At 45.3% G+C, this 24,451-nt stretch overlaps 1 protein-coding gene across 1 annotated transcript in view; it reads left to right on the top strand.

Moving 5' to 3' along the window:
* Positions 1-2,329: 2,329 nt before the first annotated feature.
* Positions 2,330-24,451, top strand: part of LOC141994428 (ectonucleotide pyrophosphatase/phosphodiesterase family member 7-like) — an 84,994-nt gene continuing 62,872 nt past the window's right edge. Inside the window, exons 1-2 of the mRNA XM_074964651.1 lie at positions 2,330-2,421; positions 18,510-18,624. Coding sequence (XP_074820752.1) covers positions 2,380-2,421; positions 18,510-18,624 — 157 coding nt within the window. The 5' untranslated portion in view covers positions 2,330-2,379. The remainder of the gene's footprint in view (positions 2,422-18,509; positions 18,625-24,451) is intronic.

Here is a 24,451-nt window from a genome sequence, read left to right on the forward strand (position 1 = left end):
GAGACATCTTCCATAATGAACACAGCCTGTGGAAAATGTGGGGACAGTAATGATTATAAAGCCCCCCCCCACAGTGCTGGCTCTCCCCAAGAGCCACGTGCCCAATGTACAGTACAGTCCTGGAACACTGATTTCCCTTGCCCCTGCAGTTACTCACCATTTTGGGGGTCTTGCGGCTCATGTGTGCTTGCCTGGGGTCAGCCAGTTAGTGACAGGTATGTGAATAGTGGCTGTGTTTTAAATCACCGAATCAGTGGTCGGTGTGTTGCAAACAATACTGCTTCTGTAAAATGCTGCATTTTGGCTTCACAGCTATGACCTTGGGAGCCCGGCCTCCCTCTTTGTTATTGCCAGCTGAATGGCTGCGCACAATTAGAACGTGGCTATGAAGAACTAAAGAGGACTTTCTGCGTGATGTCATGATGCACACTGCGGCCAAAAAACAAGAATGGAAGGAGTGGCGGGACAGCGAGAAGAGGGACCAAAAGGAGAACGTGGCGCAGCAAAACAAAGCCACGAAGCGGCTCTTAAACATTATGGAGCGCCAAGCGGACGCGATCCAGGAGCTACTAGCATTGCAAACTGAGCAGCTCCGCACCTGCCCTCCTTTGCAGCCACTGTCGTGAAACTCTTTCTCATGTGCCCCCCCAGACATTGCCAACACACTCTTATCAACCTCCTGGCTCCAGTCTGTACCTGCAGCATTCCATTTCTTCCCCCATCACAGTCCAGCACTGCAGACTCCCAGTACCCACTGCACTCAACACCCATCCCTCTGCAGTTTAGCCCTGCTGAAGTACAGTACCCACTGCACGGTACTCTAAAGGACAAACTTGCATATGATACCTGGACAAAAGCACACTCAACAGTCATTCTGCACTTGCTCAGCCTGTTGTTGAACTGCTCCTTGCTGCTGTCAAGGTTCCCTGTGTATGGCTTCATAAGCCACAGCATTAAGGGGTAGGCGGGGTCTCCCAGGATCACAATGGGCATTTCGACTTCTCCTACAGTGATCTTCTGGTTCGGGAAGAAAGTCCCTGCATGCAGCTTCCTGAACAGGCCAGTGTTCCAAAAGATACGTGTGTCATGCACCTTTCCGGACCAGCCTGCATGAATGTCCGTGAAACACCCACGATGACCCACAAGCACCTGGAGAACTATAGAGAAATATCCCTTCTGATTAATGTACTCAGTGGCAAGGTGGTATGGTGCCAGAATTGGAATATGCATGCCATCTATCGCCCCTCAGCAGTTAGGGAAACCCATTTGTGCAAAGCCATCCACAATGTCACGCACTGGTCAACACGCGTCCAACAGTCAACTTTCCCACTCCGAACTGGTTAGCGACCGATCAGTAGCAGTCTAGAGTAGCCAGCTTCCACAGTGCAATTGTCACGTGCTTCTCCAGTGACAGGGCAGCTCTCATTCTCGTGTCCGTGCACCGCAGGGCTGGGGCGAGCTCATCACATAGTCTCATGAATGTGGCTTTCCTCATCCAAAAGTTCTGCAGCCACTGCTCGTCATCCCAGATGTGCATCATGATGTGATCCCACCACTCAGTGCTTGTTTCCTGAGCCCAAAAGCAGTGTTCCACTGTGGTCAGCACCTCCATGAATGCCACAAGCAATCTTGTGTGGTAGCTAGTACAGGTGGCGAGATCAATGTCGCACTCCTCTTGCCTTTGTAGTTTAAGGTATAACTCCGCTGCCCCTCATGATGTGTTAGTGAGAGCAAGCAGCGTATTGGTCAACTGTGCGGGATCCATTCCTGCAGACTGAAGAGGCAGAGCGCGCAGTACACAAACCATTGAAAGATGGTGCCAAATGCGGATGGAAACACAGGGATTGCTGGGATGCGAAGCAATGCATCATGGAACATTGGGACAGGACCCAGGATGCCCCACTGTATGGGGAGATTTTGGCAAACCAGTAAAGTGCCTGAAACCACTATTGCTTATTGCTAAAAGCAGCCAAGTCAGCAGGCCGTAAAGTGGCCATGCAGCAGCAGAAGCTTGACCAAGGCAGGAGAGGAGGGGGTTTTTGGGTGCCCCAGAAAGGGCAGCTTGACCCCACATCCGTCCTGATAAGAACTGTGTTGAATTTGCTGATACATGCATTTTAGAAAAGCAGGATGTGCCCTCAGGAATGTGCCTGTTAGGGCCTCAAGGCTGTAAACTCTGGGGAAAAAAAAACACACCTGGTTAATCAATAATCAAAAGGAACCTCTTGCTTGACCATTGAAACGGCTTGCTTAACAACTTTTCTTTAAGGGACATGTCATTGTATTACAAAGGTATAAATAAGGGGGAAAGTTTGAGGTAGTTGGACTCTTCAAGACTGGTCTCTCCCTCTGGATGCATCTTGTGTTCCCCACCGGCAGATGGGCTGCCACTGTGCCACTCGAGAGCCACCCTCAGCTTTGGTAATTATTGAGGGTTGGGGGTGTTTTACTAACCTGTTGCGGACATGTGTAAGTGCTTGAGACTAAGTGAAGTTTAGCTTTAAGTGAAAGCACATTTGTGTTGTCCTGTTTGTGCCAGCCCTCGATCGGTCAGACAGCCGTGTCTCCCCTGATTTATTTCCTGACACCACCTCGCACAGAGTAAAAGTTACCAAGAGCTTTGGCTTGAAAGAACCCTGGGTAACACCGCAACCCCCTCTGCCTTCCCACAACTCTTAGCAGCAGAAGAGGAAGAGATGTTCTGTGGGATAGCTGCCCAGAGTGCACCACTCCGAATACCGCTGCAAGTGTGAACACACTATTGGGCAGGCAGCTGACAGTGTGAAACAGCAGTTTTCCTTCAGCGCTCTCTGAGCGGCGCTGTAACTGCTGGCGATGTAACTCTGCCAGTGTAGGCACGCCCTTAATGTCATATCCCAGATCTCAGGGTGATACTTTACAGTGATTTTACTACAAATTACAGCAATTTTGCCCAGGCTATCACTCTGTCCAATTTGGTGTGCCTCTCCTTTCTTGCGGAAGATCTTATTTAATAGATAAATTGAGCTGTGTCCCATTGGACAAAAAGAAGTTACATTCCACACTATATCAGGAGGAAGTAGGTTTGTTCAATCACCTTGATTTTTAAACTTGTGCAATTTTTTTGGTTTTGCTACCCAATAAGCAAATCTGTTTGCATAACCTGATTTCAAATGCAACTCGGATCAAGATTTTTACTAAGTGGATGATTTGTACAATGAGAGCCCCTCAGTCTCTGACAGAATCGCTTTGATGAGGGGGTGTTTCTTTAATTACGCTGAAGGCCGATTACCCCATTACAGCTACATTGTTTTGCAGATTGTATATAATTTTGCTCTTTCCAGAGCTTCGTTGCTATAACTCTGAGGAAAATGCAAACACCAAGGAAATATTTGAGACGCATTAGGCAAGAGATGAAGATGTCTTAGTGCATTCAATTTAAGCTACAACATTAAAGTTATTTTGTTGAATAAAACATAATGTAATAATGAGCCTGCATATGTCAACTCTGAAGAGAAAGTAATAATAGTTGGATAGCTAGCTTTCCCTTCTACTTTCCTACACCCCCTCCTTTCTTACTTTCATTGGAATTAGAGAGGGTGCTGCAGAGGGAATCCTTCTGTAGTACATGCTTCATTTGGGGTTAAGTATATTTCCTGTGGTTGTACTTCATAGCAGAATAATGTGTTCAATTCACAAGCACTTCACAATAACACTAATGAGACATCACAGCTTGCATGTTTCTTACCTCTTTATCACCCAGGAAGAGTAAATTGCCTTCTTTGAAGCACTTGTAATTAACTACAATGTTTTGTGGCCTGTTTTTGTAGCGCACAGTGCACAGAGGTAGAGACTCACTAAGGGTTAATTTGTCATGACGATGGCAGAGTGATGAAGAACTGTTATGGCTTGGATGTAGGTAATATTGGTCTATCATATGAAAGCACCATTTGAGACAGGAGGCCTGATTTGCCAATGTGCCTTGCCTCTTGCATAGTCAATAATTATGCTTTTGCAAAGTGAGTGGAAAATGCAATCAAATCTGAACTGTAGCACTTTACAACCACCATGTTTTTACTCTGGTAGATACTACAGCTGGTCAAAGCTGGTTCTATGGCATAGTTACATCCACAGTTAGCCTCACCATGGATGCAGAGGTTCAGCTTTGAGCAATGCTTTACAGGCTCAGGGCGTTAGTGTGTGGGTGTCAATTAGTGATGTTGCCCTTAAGCATGGAGAAGACGAAGGACTTTTCATGACCACCAGCTAAAGGAGACATTTAGCTCAAGTGGCTGAGGCCTATGTTTTTGGAGCTGGACATTCAGGCTTCTGGTGCTGGCTTCCTATTTGACCAATACCTGTGTCTGCTGCACACATGGATTTCTGTTACACTAGCCCAGTGCTTTGGTGAGTGATGAAAATGAAATAACTACGGGTATTTTTACTTACATCAGGAAAGTGAGTGAGCAGAATTTAGCAGTGCTTCCTTAAACACAGAACTTTGTTAACTTAAAGCCACAGGGAACTTTTTAGCAATTAATTCACTGTGCAGATCTGTTATCAACAGTTAAAGGAACAGAAATTCCTGAGGTTATCCCCTATACAGAGCTTCTCGCACTCTACTCCTCTTCCCTTCAGGTACCTCGGGTCCTCTAACATCATCAGCAAGGAGCATCCAAGCTAGGAATCTGACATGATGCTAACAGTCACTGAGTTCTGAAATCTCATAATTTCCACTCTAGTCTTGAAACTGCTTGAACCTGAATTCATCTAAGGATTTTTTTACCCCAGCAGGAAAATGCATCCTTAAGAAGACAGGTCAATAGGTCAGGTAATATATAAAAACTACCAGGACTGTTGATTGTTGCAGATTCCACCAGAGGTGCTGTGAGTTCCATACAGAGTTAACCTGCCCTTCAGTTGAATGTAGCATGGGGAGCGGAAACTCCTTTTCAGACCTTTCAGAACATCTACAATCCTATACTAAAGCAATTGGAGTTTTGTAGGTTGTGGGATGACTTGAACCATTCAAAAACAATGATACAGATATCGCTCTTCAATTATTTCTGTCCTGCTCTTTCCTAATTTATACTGGTCTAGGAAGACCAATTGTCTGCCCCATTGAGACAAGTTGCCCAGTACTCCCTAGATTATACTACTGCAGTATGCTAGAACTATATTAGCTTTAAGGAAAATATTTTTACTTAGTCATGGAGTCATTAGTTTCTAGGGAAAGGAAGTGTAATTAATCAAGACCACCACCATTAATCATGCTGGGGTGTGACAGTTTGCAAAGTCGAGTCAAGTTTTAATGCACTGGCTTCATTTTATTTAGTCATCATCCAATGAAGAACAGCTAAGCCAAACAGCCAAGCTTACATAGCCCACTGGTGAGTGTGTTCTACAACTTGAGCTAAAGAGCCAAGGGTCTGCAGCTTGGGGCTGTATCAACTCGCACTCCATTGGCTGTATGAAGCTAAAGGGGAAATGGGAGAATAAATACAGGGCAAGAGCAGGAGCTAAAAACAAGCATCTTGAGCTTAGAAAGTCAGGAATTACTCCCCTGTGGGAGGACAGCAAAGGGCCTGAAAGCAGGAGGACAGCAGCAGTTTGGACTGGGGGATGGTGAGCACCATTGGGTTTTGGTCCATTGCACAGCTGAGTGCCCTGTATAAGGGGATGATCATGTGTGTGTCTGCAGACATGGCCACTGGCTTTGTGATTACTCCAGTCCAGTGTCCACAACACATACATACCCACCTCATGTGGGGGTTACACGGAGGACGCAGTCCCTGTGACATTGCATTCCATATGTTTATGGAAATATGCTTATGAGTGTGAATATAATGTAAATGGAATATGCTTTACGTTATCATTACAAAATTTATAATCTTGTAAGTTATCATTACAAAGTTTATAATCTACTGAGTGTGTTCATCCTATTTGTATGTATGTATCATTCTTGTATCTGAAACTAGAAATATGAAGTATTACTCTGAGGTCCTATTGTAATTATGCAAAGTGTGAGCCATTAATGGTGGCTTAGAATCTTGATGGCTCCCATTGACTGGGACAATTGGTTGTAAATGGTTTATTTACCTGCAAGCCTTCTTGTGGACGTGGGGGCCAGCCTGTGGGTAATGAAGAATGAGGTCTTACAGTGGCATGTGACCATGTCACCTGATAGTGGAATCCATCTTAAACCTGGTGCTTTTCCATTTAGAAGGAGGGGTGGGAACTCAGAGAGACAAAGAATTCCCACCTTGGGCCAAAACTATAAAAGGGGGGTGGAGCAGAACAAGGTGGGGGGGGCAGCAGTCATGAGAAATCCCCTAGTTACCACCTGAGCTGGAACTAACAAGGACTGTACCAGGGGAAAGGATTGGGCCCAGACTAAGAAGGAGTCTAGTCTGTGAAAGAAGCTTATTGGAACATCTCTAAGGGTGAGATTTACCTGTATTCAGTTTCTTAATGTATTAGGCTTAGACTTGCATATTTTTGCTTTATTTTACCTGGTGACTTACTTTGTTCTGTCTGTTATTACTTGAAACTACTTAAATCCTACTATCACTTTTGTTTATTATTAAACCCAGAGTAAGTGATTAATACCTGGGGGAGCAAACAGCTGTGCATATCTCTCTATCAGTGTTATAGAGGGCAGACAATTTATGAGTTTACCCTTTATAGACTTTATACAGAGTAAAACAGATTTATTTGGGGTTTGGATCCCATTGGAAGCTGGGTGTCTGGGTGCTGGAGAGAGGTGACCTGCTGAGCAGTTTTGGTTAAAGTCTGCAGCTTTGGGGGCGTGGTTCAGATCTGGTCTATGTTGCTGCAGACTAGCATCTCTGGCTCAATAAGGCAGGGTTCTGGAGTCCCAAGCTGGCAGGGAAAATGGGCTCAGAGGTAACTCGAGCACGTCAGGTGACAGTCCGAAGGGGGTTTCTGTGACCAAACCCATAACAGTCCCAATGACTGGGTCACAGCAGCAGTTATGGAGCTTCCCCATTCCCTGCTCCCAGCCAGGGGTGGTCCCCATCCTCTCCAGCCCTTGGTAGTTCCCTTCACAAACACAGTTGACTTTGCCTTTGTGCAGGGCTCTGTGGAGTTGAACTTCATTTAAAAACGTTGGAATCATTTAAATCCTGGGTAGCTCTGAACAGCCTTATAACTGACACGCAAGAGCAGAGATGGTCTGATTAATTGTAGGGGCATTTTCTGATTGGTTTAATTAAAAGAATGAGATAACCCTGAGGAAGAGTTACATTATTAGCACTAGAAAACTGAGGCCCAGGAGACTCCAGTAGGTAGCACCATATCTTCCTTTGGAAAAGGAAGAAACCAGTGAGTCCAGTTCCTTTCCTCTAACCAGAGTTTTTCATCCTTTACTCAAGTTCGTCTGTGAAAACAGAGTTCTAAAGAGGGAGGGACCAGCAGTTCTCACCATCATAACAATATATTTGTACAACTTGGCCACTAGATTACAAGCCAGATAAATGAGTAGCCACAGGGCCTACACTTTCAAAAGGAGAAATACTTAGTTTTAAATCAGATACCTACAGTTTCAGACCCTCCTATGATGAGGATAGCCATTCTCCTACACTTACCATAACCTAAAATGGGAACAGAATGGGCCTGGCTCCAAAACACCAACTCCACATCCGCAATCACCACATCTGGGGCAAATAGCATATTTGCTTTGCAGATGGCCAGCTAGATACGTGGCTGGCATTTGGGTGTACATAGAGCTCCGTGTGGCTCAACAGCTTTATTCTCTCACCAACAGAAGTTGGTCCAATAAAAGATATTACCTCATCCACCTTGTATCTCTAATATCCTGGGACCAACACAGCAACAACTACACAGCATACAAGCCCTTATTGTCTATCTATGACCCTCACTTGTCATGTCACACCTGAATTCATAGAATCATAGAACCATAGGGTTAGAAGGGACTGCAAGGGTCATCTAGTCTACCCCCCTGCCTCGCTACAGGATTTGTTGTGTCTAACCCATCCAAGACAGGGGGCTATCCAGCCTCCTTTTGAAAACCTACAGTGAAGGAGCTTCCACAACTTCTCTAGATGGTGTGTACCATTTTCCTACTGTTCTTACAGTTAAGAAGTGTTTTGTACAGTATTTTGCTGTAGTTTGAACCCATTTTGCTGTAGCTTGAATCTATTGCCTCTTGTCCTGCCCTCTGTGGCAAGCGAGAACAACATTTCTCCATCTTTTTTATGGCAGCCTTTCAAGTATTTGAAGACCACTATTATATCCTCCCCTTAATTTCCTCTTTTCCAAACTAAACATACCCAGTTCCTTCAGCCTTTGCTGAAGCTTGTATTCCATCTCTTTCATCATCTTTGTTGCTCACCTCTGGATCCTTTCCAGTTTCTCTACATCCTTTCTATACATTGGTGACCAAAACTGGACACAGTACTCCAGCTGAGGCCTAAGCAGTGCCAAGTAGTGTAGTACAATCACCTCCTGTGACTTGCATGCTGTGCCTCTGATAATGCAACCTACAATTGCATTTCCTTTTTTTGCGACATCACCGCATTGCTGACCCATATTGATGTTGTGATCCACCACAACTCCCAGATCCTTCTCAGCAGTGCTGCTGCCAAGCCAGTTATCCCCCATTCTGTATTTGTGCATTTGGTTTTTCTTCCCTCAGTGTAGCACTTTACACTTGTCTTTGCTGAATTTCATTTTGCTTTCTATAGCCCAGTTCTCCAACTTCTCAAAATCTCTTTGAATTTTAGCTCTATCCTCCAAAGTGTTTGCAAACCCCAACCCAGCTTTGTGTCATCTGCAAATTTGATCAGTATGCTCTCTATTCCTACATCCAGGTCATTAATAAATATTAACACCAGACCTAGAACAGATCCCTGTGGACCCCCACTTGAGATTGCCTTCCACTCTGATATCATTCCATTAATAGTTTCTCGTTGTTTGTGATTGTTTAACCAGTTATGTATTCACTTAATGGAAATTCCACTGTGCCTGCATTTCTGTAGCTTATTTCTCAGAATGTCATATGGAATAGTGTCAAAAGTCTTGCCAAAGTCCCAGTATATTATGTCCTTCCCCTTCCCGCCAAACCAGTTACCCTGTCAAAGAAGGAAATCAAGCTGGCTTGGCATGATTTTTTAGTAAATCCATGCTGGCTGCTAGTGATTACCCCTAGCAATTGGTTATGACGACTGCAGTAGCATCTAGGGATCCCCAGCCAGGCAACAAGGATCCATAGTGCTCGGTGTTGTATACACAATAATAGGCAGGGATCCGGTTTCTGCTTGTTTTTTGAATCACCTAATACAAGTTTGGGGCATTCTGAACAAAATGGCAGAAAAGACCCAGGTGATTGCTGAAATGGGTTTTATTTTCAGATACTTGCTCTACTTCTCCCCCATTAATGCCATGTATCTCCATCCCACACTCTACACCATCCACGCATCTCCATCTGGCACTCTCCTAGGATAGCATTCTCTAGGGACAGTGCTGTGAGAGATGATCAGGTCACATACCAAGTGCATAACCTCGCTGGGGAAAGAGTCCTGCCCATCCTCCTGCATTTAACAAACTGTGATTTAAGCCCAGTATTTATCATTAAGTTCAATTAAAATCTCTGAAGACATGATTTATTAAACATTAGTGCTAGCTCTGATTCCATACATTTCAGTTTTAGATCATTAGCATTAAAGGAAAGAACCATTTGTACAACTTAGTCAGAAGTCTACAAGTGACGAGGGACTGTAGAGTCTAAAATCTGCTAAAGTGTATTCAGAATTACATTGTTTGCATCTAAATAATTAAAAGTTTCTTTCTTGAACTAAATTTATGATTGCATTGGCGCTGGCTCCATGGAAGTAAAAACTAAGGACAAAATATATTAGAGACTGTGCCGAACTGGGTGCTGGTGAGTGGAACTACCATGACCATTTACTGATGGAGAGGTAAAGAGAGAGATCTAAATGGTTGTCATTAAAGACTTCCCCACTTCTCCCCCTCTGAGCTAGCTAGCATCACTGTGGTACCCCTGACGCTGTAACTCGCCTACATTTACGAGGGGGAATATTAACAGTGCTACACTGTAGTTACTTTGTTATCAAAGGCCAATTAAAAAAAAAGTTGGGGTAACCTTGTTACCTGCTTCAGCTGAACACACTGGGCCTGAGTGTCTGCTCTGCCCGAGCCATCTTTGGTGAAGGGCCAGAGCGAGACAGACAACAAGACTTTAAATCACCTTTACATTCTCCCAATCCTGGGGCAGTCCAGGGCGAGCTCAACCTCCAGTGTAATTTAGAGCAGCCTGCAGGTCTCAAGGGGGCATTCTAGCAACGGGGATGTGGCCATGTTTCCTATGCTCTAAGAACGTCACCTGTACTCAGGTGGACTGGAAGGAGTGTAGAGCCACTTCAGCATCTCCACACGACCTGTGGTCCCCTATGCAGAAGGTGAATGATCAAGGAAACAGGTCCCTCAGCTTCTCAGCTGCTTCATGCCACTGAAGAAGTGCAAAGCAGCCCAAGCAGGGCCAACAGAGTGGCCCATTTCTGGCACACTCAGGGCCCCCTATACTATACACACCATCATATCAGGAAACCTGCCTACAACATGGCTGTCCCTTCAATGTATTATGGACACATATGCAATTTGCAGTTGAGACTGGGCCAAAATGTGATATATGGCAAGAGCTTCTTGCAGCCAAGACGAGTTTAGCACAGCACCTATTAGCCTAGTTAGAGTTAAGCTCATGATTTGTTGCCTATTGGCCACAAGGGTCCCAGCTGGACTCCCATCTGAGGCAATCTGTGAGATAGATGCAAAATATAGAGTATCATGAATAGAGGATTCCAACTAAGTCTGCTCTAGTCTCTGGCCAGCAACTGAGACACACAACCAGTCTAAATTGGAAAAACAGAACCGTATGGGCTAACCCAGTGTCCTGGGGATTGCGCCGTTTCAGATTATCTGAGTGTGTCCGACAGGCTGGTGACTCTTCAGCTGTTGGGATTATTGCAGAGGCAGCATCCTCAGTTCCTGTGGAGTGGGAAGAATGACGATTAAGGAGTAACCCTTCTAGCATTCCAGAAGGAGTCCAATCTTTCTGAGCCAGAAAAATGCAACTGGGATGCTACAGCCTGAAGGGTCAGCCTATATGAGGAGGAATAGCAGCTGGGGAGAGGGAGGGAACGTCTATGGCTCTCCATGAAAGATGGAAAGGCAGCAGTGCTCATTATTGTATAGATGTTCTTCTGCTTGGAAAACCATGACCCGGAACCATGATCCTGTGCTTCAGGGAGCTCAGTGACAGCAGATGTGTCCCCATGCTGCCCGGGGATGCTTCTCTCCTTGATAGAGCAGCAGGGCAAAATCTGGCCCTTAGTGAGTCCAGATGAAAGTGATTGGCATCAAGTCCAAGTTTGTTACCAATAACAAGACTATGCATGTAATCCCACCTCCACCCACTAACTAGAAACCAACACAGAGCAAAAGAACACTAGAGGAGGAAGGAGCAATGGGCTATACCATTAGTAATGAAATCATCCAAATTGCACATGATAGAATAGCTTTAAAATATTCAAGATTTCAAAAACAATTTCCTTTCTGACTTGATGGGCCTCTAGTCTCTTATATTTAAAAATAAAATCCCTGCTCTAAAGCATTAGGTCTGTTTCATAGGGAAGAAGGAATACGGGTGTTAACCAGTCATGCAGAATTCCTTGAATTTTAAATATTTAGAGCAAATCCATTTATATTTCCTTTCTAAAATGCCAGAAGTGAGATTAAGCTGGGATCTTTCATGGTTTCAACATAAGGATTCAGGACATCAATCTGAGAGGAAGGGGATGGTGCCTGTGGTGTTCCTTCAAATCAGATTTGAAACAGAAAACTAAAACTCTCGTGCACTTGCTGTAGCAGTTAAGAGATGCAACTGCTTCCTAGAAAACATAAAGAAACATTCTGTGTAAAAGCAATTCTGCTTATCACTCAGTTTGTTCCAATTTCTATTCTCCATTTTTTTTAAATACAGCATGAGAAGAGTAACATGAGGGTAGGTGATTTAGAGTTCACTGATTCTTGCTGTTTATTCTCCACTGGAAGTCATAAATCCAGATGATGCCATTCATTTACACTGGTGCAACAGTCACTAATTTCCACGACTCAGGCCAAATTCTGCTCTCCTCCCCAATTTAAATTGTTATGGTCTCATCATCCTAATGCCCCACAGTGAGTATTCAATTGATCAACATCCCCTTACTAAAACTCAGTGGGGGTGTTTTCATTGGCTAGCTCTAGGGTGACCAGATGTCTTGATTTTATAGGGACAGTCCCGATATTCGGAGCTTTTTCTGATACAGAAACCCCCCATTTACCCCCCTTCCCCTGTCCCAATTTTGCACACTTGCTGTCTGGTTACCCTAGCTAGCTCCCAGTACCAAAAGAAAGGGAAAGAGTCAATGGGAAATCAGGACCCTGAGACTGACTGGCCCCAGGAACAATGGGGAGAGGCCAATGCTCCATGTCAGCCTGATTGACAAGGCAGGCAGGCTAATCAGGGAGTCAGGAGGCCAGTGGGAGTCCCATCCTCTGTGTGAGCTGGATTTGCCTGGGTCAGACAGAGTGGGGCGGAGCTAAGGAGAAAGTAGGGGCCCAAGCTGAGCTGGGGAGCAGAGCTGTGCCAGATCCAGAGGGACCAGAAAAGCAGCCCAGGAAGCAGGTCAGAGCTGGGAGCAGAGTCACAGAAGCAACCCACAGCCTGTGCTGGGGGAAGAGCTGCAACAATCGGAGCTAGAGGGGCCAGAGAAGCAGCTGCCCAGGGAGCTGGAAGCAGAGCAGCAGCAGTGCTGAAGCAAAGTGGAGCCAAAGTTGGAGCTGAGGCAGAGTGGAGCTGGAGCTGAGCTGGGATTGGGGCTGGAGCAGTCTGGAGCTGGGTGCGGTGACCAGCTGGGGAGAGCGAGGGGGACCTTGGGCAGTGGGCCCAGTGCAGGGAGACGCCTCAGCCAAGATGCCCCTTGCAGGCTGCACCAGGAAGGGGATCGTAACCCCGACAGGGCGGTGGGGGGGTGACGCTGGGGGGAAGGGCCCTGCCACCTAGAGCCTGAGGGCATGTGGCCACAGCCAGAGCAAGTGTCCGACCTGCAGCATCCCTGCAGCACAGCCAGGGCCTGAGCAGGAGGCCTGGGACGTGTGAGGAACAGACTGTGAACTGCCGACATTCCAGTGACGGCTGGTTGTGATGTCCCCATGCCACAGAGCAGGGTTACGTGTTTTCCTTTCACCTTTCCCATTTTTTTCCTTATTTTTTTAAAATTAATTGCTGTTTAATAAGTTGTATTTGCTTTGAACTGTATGTAATGATCAATGGGTCAGGGAAGCATCCAGTGCAGATAGAGAACCCCAGAGCCCCTGCCCTAAGTGACCACAACAAGGTTGGGGGTCGAGCCCCCCATGAATCCTGTGCCCAGCCTTATTGGGGTTACAAGGACTTTGCCACACAGGATAGTGGAAGGGGAGCCCTTGAGGTCAGGTAGGCCTCTGGGTAAAGGAAGTGGGAGCGAGGACTCAGATCCTTTCGCTAGCCCACTTCACGGGGTAGTGTATAAGCCAGGAAAGTTCCCCACAATAGTTTTCAGAGTAACAGCCGTGTTAGTCTGTATTCGCAAAAAGAAAAGGAGGACTTGTGGCACCTTAGAGACTAACCAATTTATTTGAGCATGAGCTTTCGTGAGCTACAGCTCAGCTCAAATAAATTGGTTAATCTCTAAGGTGCCACAAGTCCTCCTTTTCTTTTTTCCCCACAATAGTGGGACCGTTCTCCCACTTACATAAAGGCAGAGCCACCGCCAGCAGCCGCACAGAAGTAAGGATGGCATGGTATGGTATTGCCAGCTGCAGAGCTGGGCCCTCTGTCAGCAGCTGCCACTCTCCAGGCGCCCAGCTCTGAAGGCAGTGCAGAAGTAAGGGTGGCAATACTGTAACCCTCTTAAAATAACCTTGCGACCCCCCTGCAACTTCCTTTTGGTCAGGACCCCCAATCTGAGAAACTCTGGTCTTCCCCATGAAATCTGTATAGTATAGTGTAAAAGCACACAAAAGACCAGATTTCACAGGGGAAGACCAGATTTTGCAGCGGTCCGTGATGCATTTTTCATGGCTGTGAATTTGGTAGGGCCCTAATTAAACTTAAATCCCATTGAAGTCAATCAGACTTTATCATGTATGTAAGTGCTGCCCTGAATAAGGATTTTTGTCCTGAATATGGCCCCATATTTCCAGGATAATTCTCTACCCAATTCTTATTGCAATATTTGCCTTTTTTTGACGACAGCTGTCTACCCCCCTAAATGTCCACACCAATCTTTTGCCAGTGATACCTGCAGTCCTATTGACTTTAATTACAATGATGACTGTTCAGTGCTTCTGAAAACCAGACTCAGGCGTGGTCATTTGAAACACGTTCTCCTTTTAATACATGTGCTGGTTCTGTATAAAATCAAGCAGGATAGTTTTCCTGTTGCCAAATTTACATTTTATTTACATCAGTACTTTTAACATCAGCCATATTCTATGTATTGCAACTGGGTGGGTACTAATAAAAGATTTTCATGTATGCACAGTTCAATTCTGAAATGAATTTGCTATGCCCTTCCTACACCCCAGTGTATTCCCATTCTGGGCAGCTGAGTTCACAGATAGCAAACTTAGAAGTTCCATGTGATTACCCATGGAAGCTCAATTTAAATTTGCCTGGGCAAATATTTGCTCCAGAATCGCTTGTATAATCCAATCAGAGAATATAACACTACCACAATGACATATTTAACCACTCACAACTAATCAAAACAGCTCAAATAAAGAAAACACACAGAGAACTGCTGGTGATCAATCCAGAGTTCCACAAAACCACAACAACAACAAAAAATCAAATGCTTTTTAATGATGAAGACATTTGGGAAAATCACCATCTGTCCATGGTGAACAGAAGAGGCCTACTTAGAAAAACTGTTTGTTTGGAATTTTTTTAAATATACATGTAGCTCTACCTATGTTACCAAGATTAAATAGCTAATCAAATAATATTGCATCCCTTTTTGAATAAGCCAGATGCTTGAAATGTGTGGGTTAACTCTAGGCACCAGCTGTTGTGGCTGCATCATTTGCTAGAAAATTGTTTCTTACCAGAAATTCCAGGGAACATGTGAAAATGTGGTTTAAAAAGAAGAAGAAATGAATCAACAAAAATACCACTTACGAATACAATCTTCATTTTAAATGATTTCAAACTAATAAAAGTTAACTGGGAATATGGTGTAAATCCAGAAAAGTCCTATTTGTTACTTCGCTCCTTGCCAAAGCACTAAAGGAGTGTGCAAATCCGTAGCTACTGGTCCAGGGGTGGAGTTTTGATTTAGCATGGGTCAATTAAACCACGCTAACAGTGAAAGGGAAACTGAGACATCATCAAAATTAAGCTCCTCCCACCTGGTATTGAAAGGAACAGTATGCGCCTTCTGACAGAGGCTAGCAAACACACAAGGGTTTGAGGATGCAGACATATCTGAAGCCAGATTGCATTGCGTTTTGAAAAGACTACTACTGCAGGAAGCATTCAGTCTGGATGGTGCCTCGCTTCTGCAGAATGCGCAGAGAGGCCAAGAGAAAAGGTTCTTCATATCCATCCTCTTCCTTTGCAGCATGAAATGGTTATTATGATTATTTACTATTTGTGTTACCATATCGCCTACGGAGTCAGGCCTTTAGTCATAGACCAAGACCATTGTGCTAGGCATTGTGACAATTGCTGCCAGCATTTTGTCTGTCATGTGTGCTAATGATATGCACATCTGAAATTCTACTAAGGCTGTATATTAAAGCCAAAAGCCTTATTTTAAAATATGGGACACATATCACATGTATTCCCTGTATATTATAGGACTAAATGATCCAGAAAATGTAGAAAAATAGCAAAGAAAAATTTCACAATATCTGGCCTTGATCTTTATTAATTTTAAGTACTATACTAATAATTTGGATATAGCAGACTATAAATTCACTGGTGCTACTTAGCTTGTAATGGCCACAGAAAATGACGTTATATATTAACTGTGTAATATATTAACTGTGTAAGTTATCTAATATTTTAGTGATTATTACATGATAGATATATCAGTAAAAACAAAGCAGGCCTATGTTAAATACAGTAACAAAAAAATCTTAAAAATCAAAAAAGTGTGAAGTTTGATCAGAACAATAGGAATTTCTGGCTTTTTTTAAAAAAAAAGGTTATGGAATTGCGTGTATCTTGCTTATATAACTAAGGAGATAGACGGGATCAAGGTTTGCTTATTTATTGCTTTAAGAGGTCTAGTTCAATGCCATAATTTCAAAAGACTGGCTGAGTCAGCTCTCCATCTCTGGGTGTGTCGACACTGCAGTCAGAGGTGTGGTTGCAGGTCAGGTAGTCATACCTGTCCCAGCTTTAATCTAGATAGTATAGCTCAAAATAGCTACAGTGGCACAGGCTGTACAAGCCCACCCAGGACCCTGGGTACGTTCTCACATTGCTAGCCCGTGTCGGGTTCAATGCCACTGTGCCTTCACTGATATTTTTAGCCATGCTACCTAGACTTAAGCTAGCAGGGGATGACAACCCATGCTGCAATCACACCTCTGACTGCAGTGCAGACATATTAAAAATTAAACTTTCTAATCTCGTTAAGGTTCAATTTAACCAGTATTAGAGCTGGATGACGAGCCATTTTTCCCCTTACAAAAAATTTCAAATGAAAAATTTTTGTTCAACTTTTTTTTCCCCCAAAATGTTTTGATATTGTAGGAAATTTTGGAATTAAAACATTCACTTAATTTTCATTTGAATAAAAAAATTCCAGACTTTTCGTTATATTCCAGTTTTTGAAATCTGAAACAAAACCAAAGAGGCTATTGGAAACACAACAAAATGAAAATTACCTGCCACATATTGAGCCAAACACTTCTCTTAGCCAGACCCCCAATCAGATGCCCAGTCTTAATAACCCCCAACAGACGATACAATGTAGTTATCTCCACATGCTCCTCTCTGTTCACCTAATCCTGCAAGCACTTACTCGACTGAATAGACCTTACTTTAGCCTGTCCTGGTAAAGTAACTAAAATTGATGACATGGGAAAATCCAGCTAAAATCAGAGACTGATATGGAACTGTCACATGGAACTGTCTGCTGCCTTTGGTTGAAGTTTCACCCAGTAGATCTATTTGAACATCTTTTTTCTTACAGAGGACAGTGGGAAAGGACAATCCTAGTTGCTACATCTTGTGACTAGTCCTCCTAAGTTTTGTCTTTTCTCTCTTTATGGGTGGTACTTGTGTGTTAATCTCTTTCTGCCCATGTACTTGCTGAGTCAGGAGGACTAGATAGCTCTGGGAATTAACAATGGGATATGGATCTTTTTCATCTTTACTGCACTAATTAAAACCCCACTCAGGTTTGTAGTGACTGTAAATTGCTTAGATTGTTACAACCTGCATATGGAAATAGTTCAGAAGGTTTACCAGAAAACTTGCTATCCTGGGGACAAAACCTGCAGTGATTGTGCACACAACACTCCCATTGAATACAATTGTTTTGCACGGTGTTGTTGTAGCCATGCTGGTCCCAAGGTATTAGAGAGGCAAGGTGGGTGAGGTAATATCTTTTAATGGACCAAGTTCTGTGGGTGAGAGAGGCAAGCTTTCGAGCTTATACAGAGCTCTTCTTCAGGTCCTTGTCTTATGGAATACGACAGCTGTATGCACAATGGTTGCTGGATCATGCTCATATTTGGTGATGATGTCAGCTCTCAACAAATGTACTGACTTTGGAGACTGACTAAATCACATCCCTTCAGGGCAGGGCTGAGACAAGAGGAGGGGAATGACCACTGCTGCTTGTGTTACACCTTGTCTGTAGCTGTGCAGAAGACTTCTGTCTCCCGCAGTATCAATATGGTAGACTTCAATTCAGTTTTGGGGGGAGAGGGTGAAATATAATGTTTCATTGGTATTCTGACATCGCACTCTGTGACGTTATTGACATGAACTGTGACCATGTAGATCATTGTTGCAACCAAGGTCCTCTAGTTGCACCAAATTTTGTACAAAGGAGGTCAAGTTAGGCGTCTATGGAAAGGTTGTAATCTGCAGGTTATGATTGTGCTGTCTGTATGTGTGTATCATTTTTGTATCTGAAGTTATGGATATTGGCTATGTACTTGTATCTCAATGTGTTTGATTCTACGTAGCCTCAGTGACACATTTGGTCAGCTTCTTGAGAAAGGACTATTCTCAGTAAGTGCCTAATCAAGAAAAACTTAACTGACAGTGGACTTTGAGAGACACCAATCCACATCAGAGCTTTCCTGGGAACGTTCAAACTAACATGTAAACAATGGTGTTGGCGTGCAAAAAGCTGAATCATTCATGAACATGTGACTTGCACAGGTGGCTACAAACTCCATCTTGTTGCTGTGATTTTGCACAGGAGAACAAAGGGAGAGAATATAAAAGGCCCTGGAAACCCCTCCATTTTGTCTTCAGCTGGCTCAAGAGATGGCCTCTCCACCCCAAAGAGATGCCTGAAAGAAACTGGAACAAAGGTCTGTAACTATGGGGGTGTGAGTGATTGCTTGGGTCCAGGCCATAAGCCACAATGCTGATCTGAAAAGGATTGGGTCCAGACTAGGAAGGAGTCTAGTCTGTGAAAGAAGCTTATTGGGACATCTCTGAGGGTGAGATTTACCTGTATTCAGTCTCCTACTGTGTTAGGCTTAGAGTTGAATGTTTTGTTTTGTTTTTCTTGGTAACTTACTTTGTTCTGTTTGTTATTACTTGGAACCATTTAAATCCTACTTTTTATACTTAATAAAATAACTTTTGTTTTTTATTGAACCCAGAGTAAGTAATTAATACCTGGGGGAGCAAACAACTGTGCATATCTCTCTATCAGTGTTATAGAGGGTGGACAATTTATGAGTTTACCCTTTATACAGAGTAAAATATAAACTTTATACAGAGTAAAATAGATTTATTTGGGGTTTGGATCCCACTGGGAGCTAAGTGTCTGGGTGCTAGAGACAGGAGCACTTGCTAAGCTTTGTCAGTTAAGTCTGCAGCTTTGGAAGCATGAGTCAGACCCTGAGTCTGTGTTGCAGCAGATTAATGTATCTGGCTCAACAAGGCAGGGTTCTGGAGTCCCAAGCTGGCAGGGAAAATGGGCTCAGAAGTAATTTCAGCATGTCAGGTGACTCCCAAGGGGATCTCTGTGACCGAACCCATCACAGGTATATCCTCTTAACTGAATTATTACCTGTGTAATCTTCTGTGTCTAGTATAATTCTCATGAGTCTAATAAATTGGAGGCACTTATGTTTCCAATGAAAATTCCCCTATATTTTAAGTGTGTGTATGTTTGTGTGTGTGTGTGTGTGTTTATTCCATTTCAAAAAAAAAAAAAAGAGGCCAAAATCTGCTGTCAGTTTCACCCATGTTAATCCCATTTATGAAATTCTATTTGGTAAAATTATATAAAAACAAAGACTTTTGAAGGTTACTATGAAGAAAGCGTGTGTATGTAAAATTTTGTGCAGCATGTCCAGTAGCCACTAAAACAGGCTGTTAACTCTTCATAGAAACTGGGAGTGAGGGAAAGGGGGGAACCTTAAGTCAAAATTGCCATAGTTTAACTTACCTTAAGGCAAGTTCCATTGCAATATGCTGCCCAGAGGTAACTCACATCGTGATCAGCGTCAGCAGTGGAACCCTACAGACAATTATATACAAGAAACCCAGAGATCACCACAGCAATCTTCACAGATCCAGTACCCTCCCCAAAACACACCAAGAAATCTGTTATCTACAGCTAGGCACTCAGATATGATGGAAATTGCTCTGAGGAGAAAGTCCAAGATATACACCATGGGAGGGCAAACTATAGCCCGCAGGCCACATTCGGCCCATCAGGGCTTTCAGTCTGGCCCACAGGATTGCCAGCCACGTGGCGCAGCAGAGGCTAAGGCAGGCTCCCTGCCTGCTCTGGCCTCGCACCGCTCCCAGAAGCGGCCAGCACCACATCCCTGCGGCACCCGGGGAAGGGCAGGGAGGCAGAGGGCTCCATGTGCTGCCCTTGCCTGCAGGCCTTGCCCCCGCAGCTCCCATTGTCCGGGAACAGGGAACTGTGGCCAATTGGAGCTTTGGGGGTTGTACCCACAGGCGAGGGCAGCACATGGCGGAGCTGCCTGCCTCACCCCACCCCCAGGAGCCACTGCCAGACATGCTGGCCACTTCCAGGAGCAGTGCAGGGCCAGGGTAGGCAGGGAGCCTGCCTTAGCCCCGCTGTGCACCACTGCGACCCTGGAGCCACTCTAGATAAGCGGCGCCGGGCCGGAGCCTGCACCCCAAACCCTTCCTGCACCCCACCCCCTGCCCTGAACCCCCTAACCCTCTGCCTTGAACCCCCTGCCGCATCCCCTCCTGCACTCCAAACCCCCTGCCCTGAGCCCCCTCCCGCACTCTGCACCCCATCCTGTACCCCAACCCCTTGCCCTGAGCCCCTTCTTGCACACTACACCCCCTCCCACACCCCACACCCCCTGCCCCAGCCCTACATTCAATTTCCCCACCCAGATGTGGCCCTTGGGCCAAAAAGTTTACCCACCCCAATATACACCTTAAAACACTTACAACTGCCTTCACCAAACAAGGACAGTCCACCAGAGAAAAAGATAACATCATGGAATGGGGCACCCAAAACCCACAAATAACGCCCCCCCCCTGCAACCGTACATCCCTAGTTGTCACCTACACTCCACAATGGAACCCCTATGGGGTATCATTAAACAATTACAACCCATCCTTGATGGGGACCCCATCCTGAAATAAACCTTTCTTGAACCCCCTCTTCCAGCCTTCAAGCAACTTCCCCTGCAGCCTCTCCAAGCTCATCATCAGAAGCAAGCTCCCCCGGACCAGGACACACCAGCTAAAAACAGCAACAGACCCTGCCAGAACAACAGATGCAAAATCTGTAGACATATCTCCACTGCTATCATGATCAGCACCCCCAAACTTTTCAAGATACATGAGTTCCACACATGCTTATCACAACATGTGGTGTACCTCAGTGTGACAGGTTTCAGTCGGTCCTCCAAGCCCCTAGGGGGCAATGGAGAGCTATGGTCCCACTGGCAGGCCTTAGTCACACCTTTCGGGCACTGGGGAATTAGCGGGAAAGGTGTGCCAGCCCGAGTCTGCGGCGCGCCCCCTAGGCAGGGGGAGCGCCGGCCCGAGTCTGCGGCGCGCAGTTTTGCTACCCAAGGCAGGTTGGCCAGGGTAGGGGAACTCAGGCCCACTCAACTCCACTGCGTTCCAGCCCAGGGCCCTGACAGTGGCGGGAGGCGAAGGTCCCGCCGCTTGGTCAGCAGGGGACCATCTGCGCCTGCTGACCAAACACACCCACCCCACGGTGCAGTTCTGCCCCTGGGCTACTTCCTACCCGGTCTCTCAAGGGGGTCTCTCCGGTCCCTCCAGCTCGTCCGGGTATTCCGCTGCTGGCAGCTCCAGCTCCCCCTCTGTGTCGGACTCATGCTGGCCCGGACTACAGCCGGGCCCCTCCAGGTCCTCCGGGTACTCAGCAGCTGGCAGTCCTGGTTGCCACAGGCCTTCCTCCCGGTCAGGTTACTCCTGGCCCCGGGCCTCCCCTGGGTCAGCAGCAGGATCGCAAGGGAGCAGCCAGCCGCCTGCGTCTATCTCCCTCCCTGGTGCTCTCCTCACTGAGCTAAGGGCCCCGCCCTTTGTACTTCCTGTCCCACCCCTCCCCTTCCGGGGATTGGCGTAAGCTTGGTCTGGCCCCACCCACTCAGGCTGAGAGGGTGGCTCTTTACCCTCTGGTTCGGAGGGAAGCCACCCTGGCTCCCTACACTCATCCAGTGCACTAAATGCACCAATAACAACTATGTGGGTGAAACTAGGTAATTGCTATCCTCTCGAATGAACTCACACAAAAATGATAAAAGACAAAAACACTATATCACATGTGGGAGAACACTTTTCACAAAAAGATCACTCTGTATCTGACCTCTCAGACCTCATTCTCAAAGGAAACCTGCACAACACCTTCAAAAGATGAGCCTCAGAATTTAAATTCACAGTCATGCTAGACACTAAAGATCATGGACTGAATATACACAAAAAGAACAGGAGGACTTGTGGCACCTTAGAGACTAACAAATTTATTTGAGCATAAGCTTTTGTGGGCTACAGCCCACTTCATCGGATGCATGCAGTGGAAAAGACAGTCGGACGATTTTATATACACAGAGAACATGAAACAATAGGTGTTACCATACACACTATAACGAGAGTGATCAGTTAAGGTGAGCTATTACCAGCAGGGGAGAAAAAAAACCTTTTGTAGTGATAATCAAGATGGGCCATTTCCAGCAGTTGACAAGAACGTGTGAGGAACAATAGTGGGGAAAAATAGACATGGGGAAATAGTTTTACTTTTGTGTAATAACTCATCCACTCCCGGTCTTTATTCAAGCCTAATTTAATGGTGTCCAGTTTGCAAATTAATTCCAATTCAGCAGTCTCTCGTTGGAGTCTGTTTTTGAAGTTTTTTTGTTGTAATATTGCCACTTTTAGATCTGTAATCGAGTGACCAGAGAGATTGAAGTGTTCTCCGATTGGTTTTTGAATGTTATAATTCTTGACATCTGATTTGTGTCCATTTATTCTTTTACGTAGAGACTGTCCTGTTTGGCCAATGTACATGGCAGAGGGGCGTTGCTGGCAGAGGTAAGTATAGCGGTCAGTAGGTTTCCAGTATAGAGTGGTATTTATGTGACCATCACTTACTAGCACTGTAGTGTCCAGGAAGTGGATCTCTTGTGTGGACTGGTCCAGGCTGAGGTTGATGGTGGGATGGAAATTGTTGAAATCATGGTGCAATTCCTCAAAAACTTCTTTTCCATGGGTCCAGATGATGAAGATGTCATCAAGGTAGCACAAGTAGAGTAGGGGCATTAGGGGACGAGAGCTGAGGAAGCGTTGTTCTAAGTCAGCCATAAAAATGTTGGCATACTGTGGGGCTATGCAGGTACCCATAGCAGTGCCGCTGATTTGAAGGTATACATTGTCCCCAAATGTGAAATAGTTATGGGTGAGGACAAAGTCACAAAGTTCAGCCACCAGGTTTGCTGTGACATTATCGGGGATGCGGTTCCTGATGGCTTGTAGTCCATCTTTGTGTGGAATGTGTCATCATGAATAGGTCAGAATATGAACAAGAGGCTGCTAGGCAGCTCTCCAACACCTCATTCTGCAAGCCATTACACTCTGATCCCACTGAGGGTTACCAAAAGAAACTACACCATCTGCTCAAGAAACTCCGTGAAAAAGCACAAGAGCAAATCTGCACAGACACACTCCTAGAACCCCAAGCAGAGGTCTGTTATCTGCTACACAAGATCCATAAACCTGGAAATCCTGGACGCCCCATCATCTCAGTCATTGGAACCCTGACAGCAGGATTGTCTGGCTATGTAGACTTCCTCCTGAGGCCCTATGCTACCAGCATTCCTAGCTATCTTCGAGACACCACTGACTTCCTGAGGCAACTACAATCCATCGGTGATCTTCCTGAAAACACCATCCTAGCCACTATGGATGTAGAAGCCCTCTACACCAACATTCCACACAAAGATGGACTACAAGCCATCAGGAACAGTATCCCCGATAATGTCACGGCGCTACATTGCTAAAAAGCAATGGTCACATAAACACCACCCTATACCGGAAACCTACTGACCGCTATACTTACCTACATGCCTCCAGCTTTCATCCAGACCACAACACACGATCCATTGTCTACAGCCAAGCTCTACGATACAACCGCATTTGCTCCAACCCCTCAGATAGAGACAAACAGCTACAAGATCTCTATCAAGCGTTCTTACAACTACGATACCCACCTGCTGAAGTGAAGAAACAGATTGACAGAGCCAGAAGAGTACCCAGCAGTCACCTACTGCAGGACAGGCCCAACAAAGAAAATAACAGAACGCCACTAGCCGTCACCTTCAGCCCCCAACTAAAACCTCTCCAACGCATCATCAAGGATCTACAACCTATCCTGAAGGATGACCCATCGCTCTCACAGATCTTGGGAGACAGGCCAGTCCTTGCTTACAGACAGCCCCCCAACCTGAAGCAAATACTCACCAGCAACCACACACCACACAACAAAAACACTAACCCAGGAACCTATCCTTGCAACAAAGCCCATTGCCAACTGTGCCCACATATCTATTCAGGGAACACCATCATAGGGCCTAATCACATCAGCCACACTATCAGAGGCTCGTTCACCTGCACATCTACCAATGTGATATATGCCATCGTGTGCCAGCAATGCCCCTCTGCCAT

Source organism: Natator depressus, chromosome 10 (assembly GCF_965152275.1).
Source record: "Natator depressus isolate rNatDep1 chromosome 10, rNatDep2.hap1, whole genome shotgun sequence".
NCBI lineage: Eukaryota > Metazoa > Chordata > Testudines > Cheloniidae > Natator > Natator depressus.